The sequence below is a fragment of the Neovison vison genome, chromosome 14, assembly GCF_020171115.1.
Source record: "Neovison vison isolate M4711 chromosome 14, ASM_NN_V1, whole genome shotgun sequence".
Classification (NCBI taxonomy): Eukaryota; Metazoa; Chordata; class Mammalia; order Carnivora; family Mustelidae; genus Neogale; species Neogale vison.
The window spans coordinates 24,209,255-24,225,150 of record NC_058104.1 but is presented as its reverse complement, the minus strand read 5'-3'; the positions used below and the strand labels follow the sequence as shown (position 1 = coordinate 24,225,150).

The 15,896-nt window shown below is 50.5% G+C and overlaps 1 protein-coding gene across 6 annotated transcripts in view; it reads right to left on the bottom strand.

The window, feature by feature from the left end:
* CLEC16A (C-type lectin domain containing 16A) overlaps nucleotides 1–15,896 on the bottom strand; it is a 201,819-nt gene that overhangs the window by 178,560 nt on the left and 7,363 nt on the right. For all 6 annotated transcript variants that reach the window (XR_006382353.1, XM_044234077.1, XM_044234081.1 and 3 more), the window contains exons 2-4: nucleotides 10,923–11,051; nucleotides 6,344–6,477; nucleotides 172–320 (exon numbers count right to left, since the gene is read on the bottom strand). Coding sequence is in view for 5 of the 6 variants with exons in the window: in XM_044234077.1 (XP_044090012.1) it covers nucleotides 172–320; nucleotides 6,344–6,477; nucleotides 10,923–11,051 (412 nt within the window). In the remaining variant the exon portion in view is untranslated. The remainder of the gene's footprint in view (nucleotides 1–171; nucleotides 321–6,343; nucleotides 6,478–10,922; nucleotides 11,052–15,896) is intronic.

Sequence of the window (15,896 nt, the reverse complement as noted above, 5' to 3'; positions counted from 1 at the left end):
TTTTTTTTTTTTTAAGCAGGTCAAGGTCTAACAGTGTCATTATGAAAATCAGGTAACGGTGAGCACACAAGTGCTTTGTCAAACAGACATGAGGCCACCCAGCCCAAAGGTGCCACTCTGACCGGCTAGCTTGATGCCCCAATGCACGGTACCTTTCTGGAACTCACTTACCTCATTGTAAAAGAAATGGACGGTGTGGTTGTTGAGTTTTAACGAAAGTGTTTTCAGGAATGATATATAATATGCCATAATCTCTTCATCAGAAAAATCAAACTTATGGACAATGATAGAATTTACATAGTTATTAGAGAGCAAATAATCTGGAGGGAGGGGGGAAAAAAAAACAAAACACAAAGCAAAACAGGTTAATTCGTGCCGGAGGAAAGCCAAGCAGACAGAGTCAGCTAACAGAGGACTGACTGTGCTCGAAGCCATCAAGCCTCTGAGTCTCTGGGGTTTTAACAGGCCAACTGGGAGCAGCCTCACCCTTAGGCAGCACAGAAATCAGGCAGCCACTAGGTGCAGCCTCAAGCAAGTTCAAGAGCCAAGGGAGAGAAAGACCCAGGCTACCCTCCCTCCTACACCAAATAGAAAAAACCTCTGAACACTTTTTTCCTTGGTGATGAAGTTCAGCATAGAGCCGGTGGTAGGGAAGATGTGTAGGTATTTTCACAAACCACCCACAGATGAGGGGAAAACACTGTATTTGATGAAAAGTTGCCCCATGTTGGCAGCAAGAGTCACACTGCCATCCCTGAATGCTACAAAGGGCTATGGGACTTTTTTTCTCCCCATACAGCTAGGTGATTCCCTAAAAGCTGCTTGATGCAGAATCCCTCCCACACGCCCAGGACCAGGCTCAGGGCTTTACATGGTCACCGCAACGATCTGATCCAACCTAGCAGGTCTCATTCTCCCCCATTTTGCAGAGAAGTAAAAAAAAAATTCAGAGAAGTTGATTAACTTTACAGAGGTCACACAAACCGTTAGTCCCAGAGCTGGGATTGCAAGTCAGGTGCTAGTTCAAAGCGTGTGTCAATGTCATGCACTAAGGGGGCCCAATAATGCAGATTGGGTGGTGAGGGCCTAAAGTACAGGGGCCAACTACAGAACGGCCACCCCCTCCCCCAAATCCCCAGCCCCTGCAGAAATGCAGGCCCAGCACCAGGGAAGCCTCCAGCTATGCAAGGGAAGCTGGAAGACATCCGAAGGCTGTATCCCGACTGCAATGGTGGCCGCGGGACCAGCTAGTTTTTCATGCTGGACAGCGGGCTGGAACCTAGGGGCCTGTAGTTCACCATCCGGGCCTTGGGTCCTTTCCAAACAAGCCTCTGAGTCCTCCCCAGCCACCCTGCAAAGCGGGCGCTGCTCCCCCCACTGTGGGCTGTGGGCTGCCAGCCCATGAGCTCTGCACCATCCCACCTTCGCTGCCCCCCATGGTTAAAGACAGAATGGGATCGACAACTGTACCTGCCGGCACACAGGGTTAAAGCAGTGCAGCTCGCTGGCTGGGAGCTTGGCTACTGACCCACAGCCCAGCATCACGTGGAGCTCGTCAGACACGAGGCATCTTGGGCCCCAGCCCCGTGCCCTGACTCAGATCTCTGCAGTGGACTCAGTACACTCCGCATGCTAAGGAGCTCTGCTCATGGGGCACCTGGGTGGCTCAGTCAGTAAAGCCTCTTCCTTTGGCTCAGATCGTGATCCCAAGGTCCTGGGATCGAGCCCTGCTTCGGGCTCCTGCTTAGTGGGGAACCTGCTTCTCCCTCTCCTCCCCGCTTAAGTTCAAGCTCGTGCTCTCTCTCAAATAAATAAAATCTTTACCCAAAAAAGGGGGGGGGGCTCGTATTTCAGAGGCCTCGCATTTGATGGGGACTTAGATGCACACTACCCCTGCCACTTCCTAGCCGGTGACCCTGGAAAAGCCACTCACCCGCCCCACTCTCCAGTCCCCTTATCTAAAAACAGGAGTAACAGTACCTTCTCCTTGGTCTGCTGTGAGAGTTAAAGAAGACGGAGCACTAAGGACAGTGAGGGGCACAAAGCAAGCACACCGTGATGGCAGCTGCCACCGTTCGTCTTAGTGCTACAGGGCGGAGGCTCCCAATTTCCACCATGGGCCCTCCGGCCCCCAGGACTAAGCAAACTTGCTCTCGGGGTGGGGAGCAGGAAACAGACTGTTACTTGGTCCCAAGGAGGTACCCAACCTAAACCAAAGTACAGCTCAAAAGGCTGACATCACCTAACGCACCCCGAGGAGCCTTCCAGGGGCCCGGCGTGGTGAGAGGGGCCAACAGGGCCCACCACTGGGTTGCGTCCTCAGAGCGAGCCCTCATGAAAGCCACTGCCTTTGGGAAAGCATGCTGGGTGTTCCTGGCTTTACAGACAGGCCCTGTAGTCTGTTGTCTTAGCACGGTTTTCAGTACCTCCTGATTCTGACAATTCCTGAGGCAAATCATGGGGCTCTAAGAGAGGAGGCAGTGGATCTGGGCTTGGAGTCCTGAGAATCTTAATTGACTTAACTGTTTAAAAATGACACTACACGTATCACAACTCTTACATGTACAGCTGGATATGTGTGGAAACGTACAGAAAGGTGAACCTTAAATCCAAGTACCTGAGTACTTTTATGTATATAAATACAGTCTGTGTACATATACACACATAAATAAATACATATATGTATGTGTATACATATGTATATACAAACACACACATTTACACACTATAGATCTTAGGTGTCCAGCTTGATGAACTTCTGCAAACATATACACCACGTAAGAACCATCCAGATCAGAGAGAACACATGTCTAGCTCCGCAGAAGCACCCTGATAGGCTAGCCAATCCCCTCCCCCTGCCCACAAGCCTTGGTTTGACTGGGATCACACAGACGCGTATTGCCGGCTCTACAGCTTCATAATCACGGACCATCACGGATAAGCTTCTCATGTCTGGCCACTCTCACCAGTCACATCTGAGAGGTACCCGCACTGCCTCACGCAGCAGGGCACTAATTCACTCCTTTCCTCCATTTGGCTATGCAGTGCTCTATTGTTTGCACAGTCCACAACCTACCCGCCTGGACTCTTAGCTTGTAACAAGCAGCCCAGGTGATGCTGAGGCCTTCTTCCCTGTTCTGTCCCTCTGGCTATGGCTGGGGATGAATGAGCTGGCAGGAGGACGGACTATGGTGATGTCACGGGGAGCCCCACTGTGACCGGTTGGTGGCTTCCGGGCCACCGGAGGCACAGACGCTGCGGCTGGCAGCTTCAGACTACAACCACGAGCCTCCGGGCTGCACTCAGCTGGAAAAGCCGCGCACTCCCATCATTCCCCGGTGGGGACTTTTCCAGGGTCTCCACGCAATGACTCTGTGGGTGGTGAAGGCCACTGTGGGGGCAGCCGAGGTGCCTCTATTATTGGGCTGGGATTTTTTGCCTACCCCCTCCCTGGGTGGCCGACTTTCTGTGGTATCCTTTTCTCAATCCAGGAGTCTCTAAGTAATCTCAGTCCCTCGGGCCCTCTGTGACCTAGGTTACCAAAATTGACAGGCGACAGGTGCACTTGTGAAATGGCTGCTGGTAATAATGAAAACCCGGAAACCACCTTGAGGCCCGTGGGCAGGCTGAAGAACGCAGGGCTCAGCAAGACGCAGCCGGGGAGCCCCACTAAGTGGGGGCACGTGAACGGGCTGCACGAAAATCTAAGATACAGCAGCAAGTTGGGAAAACGGAAAACAAATGGCAAAATGCTGTGTGTCCACTGAACCGTGAAGGAGACGCTCGGTAGAACTTTTGTTTTCTATATTCTCATACCGTTTGATTTTTTTTTTTTAAAGATTTTATTTATTTATTTGACAGAGAGAAATCACAAGTAGATGGAGAGGCAGGCAGAGAGAGAGAGCGAGGGAAGCAGGCTCCCTGCTGAGCAGAGAGCCCGATGCGGGACTCGATCCCAGGTCCCTGAGATCATGACCCGAGCCGAAGGCAGCGGCTTAACCCACTGAGCCACCCAGGTGCCCCTCATACCGTTTGATTTTTTTTGTTGTTTTAGAATGAGGACGTTTTCTTCCTATGACTGGAAGATGAAAATAAAAGCCAAAGTCACGTGTCCTCCTCACCCGCCCCAGATCGAAGTGCTGTAAAAGGCGGTGATGTGTGTGCCGCTTCCGCAGGGTTTAGGAAAGTGCTCTGGCGAGTTTTCCCTAAAGACAGCGGCGTGTGCCTGCGTTTCTTACAGCACGGCCCCCTTGTCCAGTCCTAATTCAAAAAGAGCTGTGATCCATATCCTACCGTCCCAACTACCGAGGCTAGCTGGGCTGACACAGGGTTACCCGAGAACAGACATTTCGGGGAACGCTGGATTTCAGGATAAAAGCAGCTCAAGGGGCACCTGGGTAGCTCAATGGGTTAATGCCTCTGCCTTCAGCTCGGGTCATGATCCCAGGGTCCTGGGATCAAGCCCCACATCGGGCTCTCTGCTCAGCGGGGAGCCTGCCTCCCCCTCTCTCTCTCTACCTGCCTCTGCCTGATTGTGATCGCTCTGTCCAATAAATAAATATTTAAAAAAAAAAAAAAAAGGCAGCTCAAGTAGACGCCTCCACCCGCCAGACCCCAGGCTCCGTTCTGCACAGCCACTGTCACGCTGAACCCTCACAACACCACATTCTCCAGATACAAGATCATCTCCACTTCACAGAAGCTGCAGCTGAGAGCCAAGAGTCCACCCCCAGGGCACATGCAAGGCCGATGTGGCAGAGTGGGGCCTGGGACCTGGTGGGTCAGAGTCCAGGGCCTGCACCCCTGAGCTGGATCTTCCCCGCTCAGAGTTTTCAGAAACCGCACACAATTTATATCAAGGGTAACAAAAGTTGTTAACGCGGGAAACCACTCAGGGAGAGTGAGTCAACTGGTATGTGTCAGCTCGTTGGGAAGCGTGAGCAGACTCCTGGGGGCGGCAGCGCCACCCAGTGGCCGCTCCCGGAGCCGCCGTGCACAGCCCTTCCCTGCCTCTCCCTGCTTCCTCCTGAGGGAAGAATGCCGCCATCTCTACTTCTACCTCCATCTCTACCTCCTTCCTCTCCCCCGCCCCCCCACCCCGGCCCAGCAACTTTTTCTAAACCCGTCTTGGGGACCTAGAGCCTGCCTTTGACACAGACATTCAGTCACTTGTCTTCTTTTCCCTCCTACCGGCGGGCAGGGCCTGGGACCTGCATAGTCGTCTTGGAGTAATAAAGCTGAGGTCAAGCAGCAGGGAAAAGGAGCTAACCAGGTTTCTGGCCCCTGGCTCTGCTGACATGGGGGGCTAGATAATCCTTTACTGTGGGGAGCTGTCCTGTTTGAGGTTTAGCAGCACCCCTGGGCTCTACCCACCAGATGCCAACACCCCCCCACCCCCTACCACAACCGAGAATGTCCACAGGCACTGACAAATGCCCTCCGGGGCACAATCACACCCAGCTGTGGACCACTGAACTACCTCAGCTGGCCTGAGGCCCTTCTGGATTCTGGCCTGGCTAGAGCGGTCCCCACAGGCTATGGAATGGAACTCCCTGGGCACTAAGCGGACAGCACCTGCCTGGAAGGGCGGCTGTTTCAGACAAAGAGCTCAGGCTTGGTGAGGGCAGAGAAGCCCCTCAGGAGCCACATCCTTGCCCCCCAGGCAAGTCAGCTGCCAAAGCCCACCCCTTGCACGCCCTGGGCTATTCTTCCTTGCCCTGCTTCTTCTAGAGCTTACTCCATTGGCTAATGATTCAGCAACCCCAGCAAATTATAAAGAAAAATGCGAACAGCCCAGAGTCACAGAGCAGAGGGGAGCACCCCCAGCCCTTCACGGTCTGGCAGCAGGCAGGCATAAACAGTGTTATGGACCGAACTGCACGATATAACCATTCACGCTGGGAAGCCCTACCGCAGTGAGTGTATTTAGAGAGAGCGGCCTTAAGGAGGTAATTAAGGTTAAACAAGGTCCTAGGATGGGCCCCTGATCAAAGACTCCTGTCCTTCTAAGAACAGGAAAAGACACCAGAACTTTCTCTCCATGCACACACACAAAAAGATAGGCCACACCAGAAACAAGGCGACCGACAGTCATCTACAGACCAGGAGAGAAAGGCCTCACCAGAAACCGCCCCGATGGCACCTAGGTCTTGGACTTCAAACCTCAGGAACTCTGACAAAGTCAGTTTCCGTGTCTCGGCCCCCAGTCTAGGACATTTTGTCACAGGAGCCCAAGCACACAGACACAGACAGGAAGCACAAACACGCAAAAGGCGACACGAAGTCCACGCCGGGCCCCACGCTGCCAGAGCTCAGCGGTGGGAGGGCAAGGGCTTGTCCTTACACAGGGAGGTCTCGTGACTGATATTCTCGAAGAGGATGTTCAGGGTCTGCAGCAGCTGAACGCACACATAGCGGCCTGACTTCTGCCGCAGGATGTTCAGGAAGAAAACAAACATGTTCTTCTCCAGGAAGAAGCTGGGGAGAGAACAGGAAGGCGTCAGTGATCTGCTTCCACACGTGCAAATACTCATCATCTGCTGATCACGTGCGCAGCACACGGGCGCGGACCGTCCCTGACTCCCAGAGGATCTGCAAGGCCCCAGCTTCCCGGGGGACACCATCATCCCCCCCAAGTTAAAGACGGGCTCTCGCACTCTCTCCCTGCAATGACAGCGCAGCACTGATCCGTGGAAGCAGAAAGGGGAAGATTTCTACGTGCTAAATGATGACGCAGTCACCTACCTGAGCTGAGAAACCCGCCAGGCCGCTTTTCCCATCCAATATTCTCTTTTCTTAGTTTTCCTTACCAGGTCTCCTTCCTTTACTTTCCTACCTTTGCATGTTAAACAGCATCACCTAGAATTAACTACAAAGACTCAAGACAGGGGCGCCTGGGTGGCTCAGTGGGTTAAGCCGCTGCCTTCGGCTCGGGTCATGATCTCAGGGTCCTGGGATCGAGTCCCACATTGGGCTCTCTGCTCAGCGGGGAGCCTGCTTCCCTTCCTCTCTCTCTGCCTGCCTCTCCATCTACTTGTGATTTCTCTCTGTCAAATAAATAAATAAAATCTTTAAAAAAAAAAAAAAAAGACTCAAGACAATGCTAATAAGAGTTTCCAAATCTGGGGGGAAAGAACTAGAAGGGATTGAAGGGGTTGGGGGGCTACCCAGCCCCCAGGTCAGTTTCTGCCTCTCTTGTTCTAGACAGGACATCTGTCCACAAGCAGCCTGGGGACATGGACTTTTGGGGGTACGTGCTGGCTCTTTTAGTCTTACAATGGAGACAGAACCCATGATGCCTTTCTTGAAAGGCAGAAAATGGTGTTTTCTAGTTATGTGTTCTCAGTGTGCTAGCTTAGACCAGATAACTGCTCATCTGGGTGACTGGGAACAGGTCCCTGCAGTGACAAGTGTCTGTCACTTGGTTCCAATGGTGGGGGGTCTCTCTCCCCTCGGCTGTCAGCTCCACGGTGGCAGGATCATGGGCCTGGCTCTTGCTCAGTTCTGTTTGAACTCATGAAAAGGTAAACGAATAAGCAAACCAAAAAAACACGAACGCAAACCTTTTCCAATTCTGATTCTGGGAGCCTGCCTACCTACAAGAGCCATGCACGCTGACCCTCAGAACATGGCTATCATTTGACCTATTTTGTCTTCCTTTGCTTCAGGCTGAAGAAATCAGTGACTCGCAAGCACACCCCAGCAGGCTCACTACGGCACCATGACCAACCTGGGAACTTGCTAAAATGTCTCTATCGAGATCTGGCTCACACGGGCAGATTCTGCAGGTCTAGCGCGAAATCCAGGAGCCTGGATTTTTAAAACTCCCTAGAGAAGGGAGGGGTTTCTTGGAAAAATGGCTAATTCTAGATCTGGGGCACGGAAAACACAAGAGGAGCGTGCCGCATCTTAGAGTGCTGGAAAGTAAGGAAGTGCTCAAAAAAAACCAGAAGGATGGGGTGTGGCAAGGAACACAGGACCCGAACCCCAAAGGGCCCCCAAGTGCCCAGAGATGGACCTGGAACAACACAAAAAATAGCAAAGTACGGGATCACAAAGTCTATCACAGTATTGTGTTCTAATTTAGTGTTAGTAACACAATGTTTAATAACAGTACTGGATCCACAGTCTACTTCAGTCCAAAGCATAGAACAAACATCCACAAGCCCATATTAATACAAATAAATGACTAGAAAAATAGAGGAGACAAGTGTTCCACGCAGAAGAATTTCAAATAATGTATGTAGATACTCACCACCCCCTTCTAGAAGGTAGAGCTAAATTCCCCCCACCCTCAGGTGGGCTAAACTAAGGGACACTCTTTCAAAGAACAGTGCAGGGAGGGGCGCCTGGGTGGCTCAGTGGGTTAAGCCGCTGCCTTTGGCTCAGGTCACAATCTCAGGGTCCTGGGATCGAGCCCCGCATCGGGCTCTCTGCTCAGCAGGGAGCCTGCTTCCTTTCCTCTCTCTGCCTGCTTCTCTGCCTACTTGCGATCTCTGTCGGATAAATAAATAAAATCTTTAAAAAAAAAAAAAAACAAAGAACAGTGCAGGGAAAGGGCAGAAGAGTAGCTTTAGGGCAGAAAAACCTGGGCGGATACCACCTTAAGCAAGAGATCAGATTAACGTCACCAGAGAGCAAGGGAACATCTTGACTGCTGATACTGTGGGATGAAAAGCGCACTGCCCCTCTGTGTGGTCTTCTCCCTCACAATCCCCCTGGCTAATCCTGAGAAAGGCATCACAGAAACCCAGACGGGGGCAGGGGGCTTTCTACAGGACCCTTGGCCAAGACTTCTCAAAACCATCAAGGTCAGGAAAACAAGACTGAAGATTTGTCACAGCTGGCAGAGGCCAGGGAGATGTGACAATGAGATGCGCCGTGGGAGCTGGGCTGTGTTCCGAGAGCAGCAAGGGGCTCTGCCTGGAAAAACTGGCAAAATCCAAATCGAGTCTGGAGTTTACTCAACACGAACACGTCAGGGATAGCTTCTCTGTTTCCACAAATGCACCCCAGTCAGATAAAACATGGACAGTGGCAGAAGACCGGAGAGGGCTGTTTGAAAACTTCCTGTACCATCCTTGTGACCTTCCTATAAATCTAAAATTATTCTAAAATAAAGAAATGGATGAAAAATAAATTCTCGGGGCACCTGGGTGGCTCAGAGGGTTAAGCTTCTGCCTTTGGCTCAGGTCATGATCTCAGGGTCCTGGGATCAAGCCTCACATGGGGCTCTCCGCTCAGCAGCTTCCCCCTCCCCGTCTGCCTGCCTCTTTGCCTACTTGTGATCTCTCTCTCTCTCTGTCAAATAAATAAATAAAATCTTAAAAAAAAAAAAAAAGAAAAGAAAAATAAATTCTCCTGGGGACCCTATCAGGGAACCATTTAGGAACTGCTGGGCTCAGCAGTTTTTCGGAGACAACAGATGGGCTCAGAAAGTCCACGCTGGTCAAGGGGAACACGGTTTCTTTTTTTTTTTTTTTTTTTTTTAGATTTCATCTATTTATTTGACAGAGAAAGACCACAAGTAGGCAGAGAGGCAGGCAGAGAGAGAGAGGAGGAAGCAGGCTCCCTGCTGAGCAGAGAGCCAGACGTGGGGCTCGATTCCAGGACCCTGAGATCATGACCCGAGCCGAAGGCAGCGGCTTAACCCACTGAGCCACCCAGGCGCCCCGGGAACACGGTTTCTAATCTTTAACCCAAAGGTCATTCACATTTCCAAAACACACACCAACCAACCAATCAATGCCCTGTGCATCTGCAAAGGAAGCCAGTGGCATTTGCAGACAACACCTCCCTCCTTACTCGTGTTTTCCTTTGGGGAAAAGGCCAGTGTCACAAGTTTGATTTTCCCAAAAATAGCTTTATCTTAGATAACCCTACTGATGAAAACAGAGAGCTAGCTGGAAAATCAGAATATCTAATAAGAAGCCAGGCAGGAGACAGAACACCTTTATTTGTTTTAGATGGGTTTTTTAAGTGGCCTCAATATTGAGAGTTGAGATTATTTTATATAAAAATAAAATCTGTGTTTGGTGGCTGTCATAACCCAGATCCCTCTGTACTCAGACACAGAGACAGGTGTGCTGGGGCAGCAGTCCACGGCTTCCAGCCTTGACTTTTGAATTGTCCCAGAATGCAGATTTCTTTATAAATCATCATGGGCTAACAATTCTTGACTGCCTACTCTGTACCAGGCACTGGGCAGGAACTTCTCTATGAAGATGAAGAGGGGTGCCTGGGGGGCTCAGTCAGTTGAGCATCTGACTCTTGATTTCAGCTCAGGTCACGATCTCAGGATGATGAGACCCGGCCCTGCGTTCAGACTTCACCCTGGGCATAGAGCCTGCTTAAGATTCTCTCTCTGCCCCTCCCCCCTTTAAAAAAATGAGGAAACTGAGGCTGGCCTACAACTGCTCATCGAGGAAGTACACGAATGAGGAGAAGCCCCTTCGCGGCTTACCAGTGTGTGACCCTGAGCAGAAATGGTGATACTCGGGACACGAGGGCCCCCACCCCGGGGGCAGCAGGGAGATGTAGATTATCTCATGGAGAGCTCAGCACTGGGCCCAGCAGTAAACACAATAAAGATGAGCTCTTCGTGTCTCTCCAGGGCAAGGTCCCTCCAGTTCACTTAGAAGCTAACTTTTCTCCTTCCCTTGGGAAGACTGTCGGACACTATTGAGAAAATTATCCATCATGTTTTCAGATTTTGGGACACTCATTTCCCTGAGGTTCCTACTGTCAGCTTACGTTTCTCCAGTGTTTCAAGGACATTTTCTATACAGATATAGATAGAAATCTGCACAAGACCCAAACGGGTGTCAAATCCTGACGTCATCGGCAATGACTCATGGCATACATTTGGGAAAATATTCAAAGGAAGGAGAGGCAAAAAACGAGAAACCTGGGAAAACTCTTACTCAAATACAGAGCTGTCATTTTGATCTCCCCAGATCAGGATCTCAGTGATGGAACGGATGGTCTCCACTAGTAGGTTCCGGTTCTGTTCTGTGACTGTGGTGTTTTTGGTCAAGACATGATACAAATACCTGAAAAAAAGCAAAGAAAATTAAGGATTACCGACTGAAATACACGCCAGGCTCAATGACTACTAGTGACTTTTTGGGGAAAATCTGGCTGTGCTTTTTCGGATGTGGTTAGCCCAACTCTCATCCGGAGGACAAACAACTCGCCACCCCACAAAAAGATGGCAGACAATGCTGGAAGACAATTCTCTTGCATCCAAACAGATGCAAGAGAATCATCGAGCTCTTGAAGACGGCCATCCTCAAGCGTCAGTGTGCGAGACAGTCACCTAGACGGTTGGATAAAGTGGGTTACTGGAGCCCACCCAGAGACTCAGAACCATCAGGACTCTCTAATGCTGGAGCAGCCACCGAGACACATGGCCCAGGCTGAGCATCATGTATAAAACCCTCAGCCAGGCTGATGCGGAGGTTTAGAGAGACGGAGGCTCAGATTAGGGAGAGGAGATCGCAAAGCCGGTTGTTGGGGCAAAGATCGCGTACAATCAAGACGATCCTTGGGGAGGTGCCTGGGGGGCTCAGTCAGTTAAGCGTCCAACTCCTGATTTTAGCTCAGGTCATGATCTCAAGGCTGTGGGATTGAACCCCATGTTGGGCTCTGTGCTTAGTTCGGAGTCTGGCCCTCTCCCTCTGCTCCTCCCCCACTTGCATGCATGCTCTCCCTCTCCCAATCCTAAAATTAAAAAAAAAAAAAAAAGAAGAAGAAGAAGAAGAAGCAGCGGCCCCAGGTGGGGCACTCAGGTAAGCATCTCAGTCTGGGTTTCAGTGGAGGTCATGATCTCCCTGCTCTGGGCTCAGCAAGGAGTCTGCTTAAGACTCTAACCCTCCCTCTGCCCTACCCTCCACCACGCATGCCAACAGTGTCTCTCTCTAAGTCAGTCAGTCTTAAAAAAAAAAATCATAGGGCATCTGGGGTGGCTCAGTTGTTAAGTGTCTGTCTTCAGCTCAGGGCATGATCCCAGATAGAGCCCTGCATCCAGCTCCCTGCTCAGCGGGAGGCCTGCTTCTTCTCCAACTCCCGCTGCTTTGTGTTCCCTCTCTTGCTGTGTCTCTCTGTCACAAATAAAATCTTAAAAAAAAAAAGAAAAGAAAAAGACAACCCTTGGAATGCCCATCAGAACTCACAGCTCAAACAGAGTGGGTTACCCGCAGTTCAAGGCACTGACCTCCCCTGCCGGGTACCCACTATGAAGTGGGTCTGGGAGGCTACAGCATGGAGCCTCACCCACCCAAATGCTCCTGGGAGGCCTCTTCGGCTCCAGACCTGTGCTGCTGGGGTAGAGGCAGGTGGACCCCGTCCCACCCTCCAGCCTCTACTGGTGTCAGGGCAACCGGAAGAATCACTGAGGCCCATCGTGGGTGATGTGGGGACTAGAGTCTGGCCAGATGCCCCAGGAGTACCACCTGCACAGCTTTAAGAGCGACCTTATAGGGCGCCTGGGTGGCTCAGTGGGTTAAGCCGCTGCCTTCGGCTCAGGTCATGATCTCAGGGTCCTGGGATCGAGGCCCGCATCGGGCTCTCTGCTCAGCAGGGAGCCTGCTTCCTCTTCTCTCTCTGCCTGCCTCTCTGCCTGCTTGTGATCTCGCTCTGTCAAATAAATAAATAAAATCTTTAAAAAAAAAAAAAAAAAGAGCGTCCTTATAAAATGGCAAGACTTCCCTCTTTTCTATGGCGCAGTCCTGTTCCACTGTGTCTATACACCATTCATCTCGCGATGGGCACCTGGGCTCTTTTCCATAATTGGCCTGTTGTTGATAATGCTGCCCTAAATCTCGGGGTGCATGTATCCCTTCCAAGGAGACTTGAGGATGCGGACACCCCAGCTCCCAAAGGCGCTGCCTCCCCTCCCTCAGGGTCATCCCCTTCTTTTTTTTTTTTTAAAGACTTTCTGTTTAAGTCATCTCTACACCAACATGGGGTTCGAACACACAACCCTGAGATCAAGAATCTCACCGACTGTGCCAGCCAGGCGCCCCCTCCCTTCAATATTTTTGTATCTGATATGGATGAAGCTAGAGAGTATAACACTAAGCGAACTAGGTCAGTCAAAGAAAGACAAATACCATGGGAATTCACTCCTAGATGGAATTTAAAAAACAAAACAAACCGGGGGGAAAAAGAGAGGCAAACCAAGAAACACACACTCAACGTTAGAGAACACACTGCTGGTTACCAGAAGGGAGGTGGGTGGCAGTGGAGGGGGAGGGGTGACACAGGGGATGAACACAGTCACTAAATTCTACACCTGAAACTAATTACACTGTTAACCAACTGGAATTTAAATAAAAACTTGAAGAAACAATTAAAAATAATAAAATAAAAAGACAGCCTCTCCAGGGCCCACAGACTGACTTCAGCTGTTGTGGTTTGGGAGGAAAAGGGGGACACCAAGAGGGACTGACTCGAGAGGAGTCGCCTTCTGACTTGATGGCTACCTTCACTTTGGAGGTGGGGCTGATGAGAGCAAGGCAGGGGACTAGATAGGATCCTACCATCGAAAATCTCTAAAAATGGGTAGGGTCTACAGACACAGAACCTTGCAGATGGCACAGTAAGGCCTAATCTGCTTTGGGGGGGGTGGTTATTGAAAATTTTAAAGACAGAACAATGAGTCACTTAATGATTGAATCAAAGATTCATGCAACTTTCAACACAGTAACTGGACAGCTCTCCAAATACAGAAATCTCCCGGACCTGTGTCCAAATCCACCAGCAGGGCTGCACCCGGGCATGGAGGCCAGCTTCCCCCTGTGTGAAAGCGCCTCTACGGCGCTGAGGCACCCTGGATGAATTACAGGAGGACCCACTTGTGAATCTCTGCCTCCACCTCCCCTCCCATGCATTTTCCCCAAGAAGTTCAAAGAGCGGAGTTTCCCCCAAATTGTGCTCCAAGGATCCCCTGCATCAGAATCCCCCTTTCAGTTGCGGATTCTAACTCCCCACCCCAGACGCACCCACCGAAGCTGACGCCTGGGCGCAGGGCCCCAAGTCTGCATTCTGAACCAGCTCCCACTAAGGTTTCAGCGTCGCTGCATTCACTCACCCCACCCCATGGCCGTCAGTGGCACTCGGCATGTGATCCACAGTGTGCCCCCTACCCTGCTGGACAGGCATCGTTGGCAGCTCGGGGGTGAGGGCAGGGGGAGGGCAGATCCTCCCTGCTCCAGCATTTCCTTCTGGGGAGATAATGGCATCTACAGCACCCCACTAACACATTCCTGGCCCAGTGGGAGAGGCGGTGGCTTTTATGGCTCCGAAGACACCCTCCTCTCCCGAAAGAGGGATAGGAGGGCTTAAAAGTCTTTAGGACCAGGGGCGCCTGGGTGGCTCAGGTCATGATCTCAGGGTCATGGGATTGAGTCCCTGCATGGGGCTCTCTGCTCAGCAGGGAGCCTGCTTCCTCCTCTCTCTCTGCCTGCCTCTCTGCCTACTTGTGATTTCTGTCTGTCAAATAAATAAATAATCTTTAAAAAAAAAGAAAAGTCTTTAGGACCAGCCCTGACTTCAACTCCTGGCATCTCTTGGGAACGCCTGTGTTGAGAAGCGGGGCAGGTGTGCTGAACTAAGGATATGCAGGTGAATGAAGAGGCACCAGCCACCCACACGGGGGCAGCAGGTAGCTCCCTTCATATGGGTGCTCCCGCCTCCGGGAACACGGGGAAGTGAAACCCACGGGGTCGTTTTGATCAAACGTGTCGTTTCAATACACCCATGTAAAGGAAGGAGAGTCCCAAGATTTATTCCTTACAAATATCAGAAGCTGTGGGCCAGGGGTCCTGCGATGAGCCAGAGGATGGGCAGTTCTCCAGCCCTGGTCACGGGAGCAGGAGACAGACAGCAGGGTAGCAAGCACCTGTTACTGTGAAGTCTGTTTCACCTTGCAATTTTGACTTAGCATACATCTAAAACTGACTTTTCTGTGTATGGTGTAAGACACTGGCCAAAATTCACTTTCTCCATATGGAAATCTGCTTGATTCAGTATCATTTAATGAAAAGGTCCTGAATTCTCCAATGCACTCAAATGTCACCTCTGTCATTTCTCGATGACTGCACGTGTGGAAACTCTTTCTGAATGCTCTAGTTCCAATGATCATGTACTTTTCTCCTGATACCACACTGATTATTGCAGATTTATGAGAAATCCTGCTGTGTGATAATGGAAGTCCTCCAACTTTTCCCCTTCTGTTTTTTCATTATTATATTGGCTATTCCTGGCCCTTTACAGTTCCATATGAATGTTAAAATCACCTTCTCAACTTCCACAAAAATACGTGCTAAGATTTCTTTTAAGATTGCCCTAAATCTCTAGCTAAAAATAGAGAGAACTGACATCTTTACAATAAGGTAACATGACATTTACATTTCTTTCAGTGTTGGCTGGATAGGGTCTGGCACATCTTTCACTAGATTTATTTGTAGGTAACTGATGGTTTTTTGTTTTTTTGATGCTGAAATCGTAGCATCCGAAATACTCATTTTCTAAATGTTTCCTGTTGGTAGATGCAAATACCCACCACAGCTCAACCTCCAAATTTCTTTTCTTTTTTTTTAAGATTTTATTTATTTAACAGAGAGAGAGGTCACAAGTAGGCAGAGAAGCAGGCAGAGGTGGGGTGGGAAGCAGGCTCCCTGCTGAGCAGAGAGCCCGATGTGGGGCTCGATCCCAGGACCCTGAGATCATGACCTGAGCTGAAGGCAGAGGCTTAACCCACTGAGCCACCCAGGCGCCCCTCAACCGCCAAATTTCTATGATGATTGTTCGTGCACTTTGCCCATCTTTTCACGCCCACAATGCCCTAGCACACCGTTTAAGGTAATGTTTTATAAAGAAAGAAGAGGTACTCA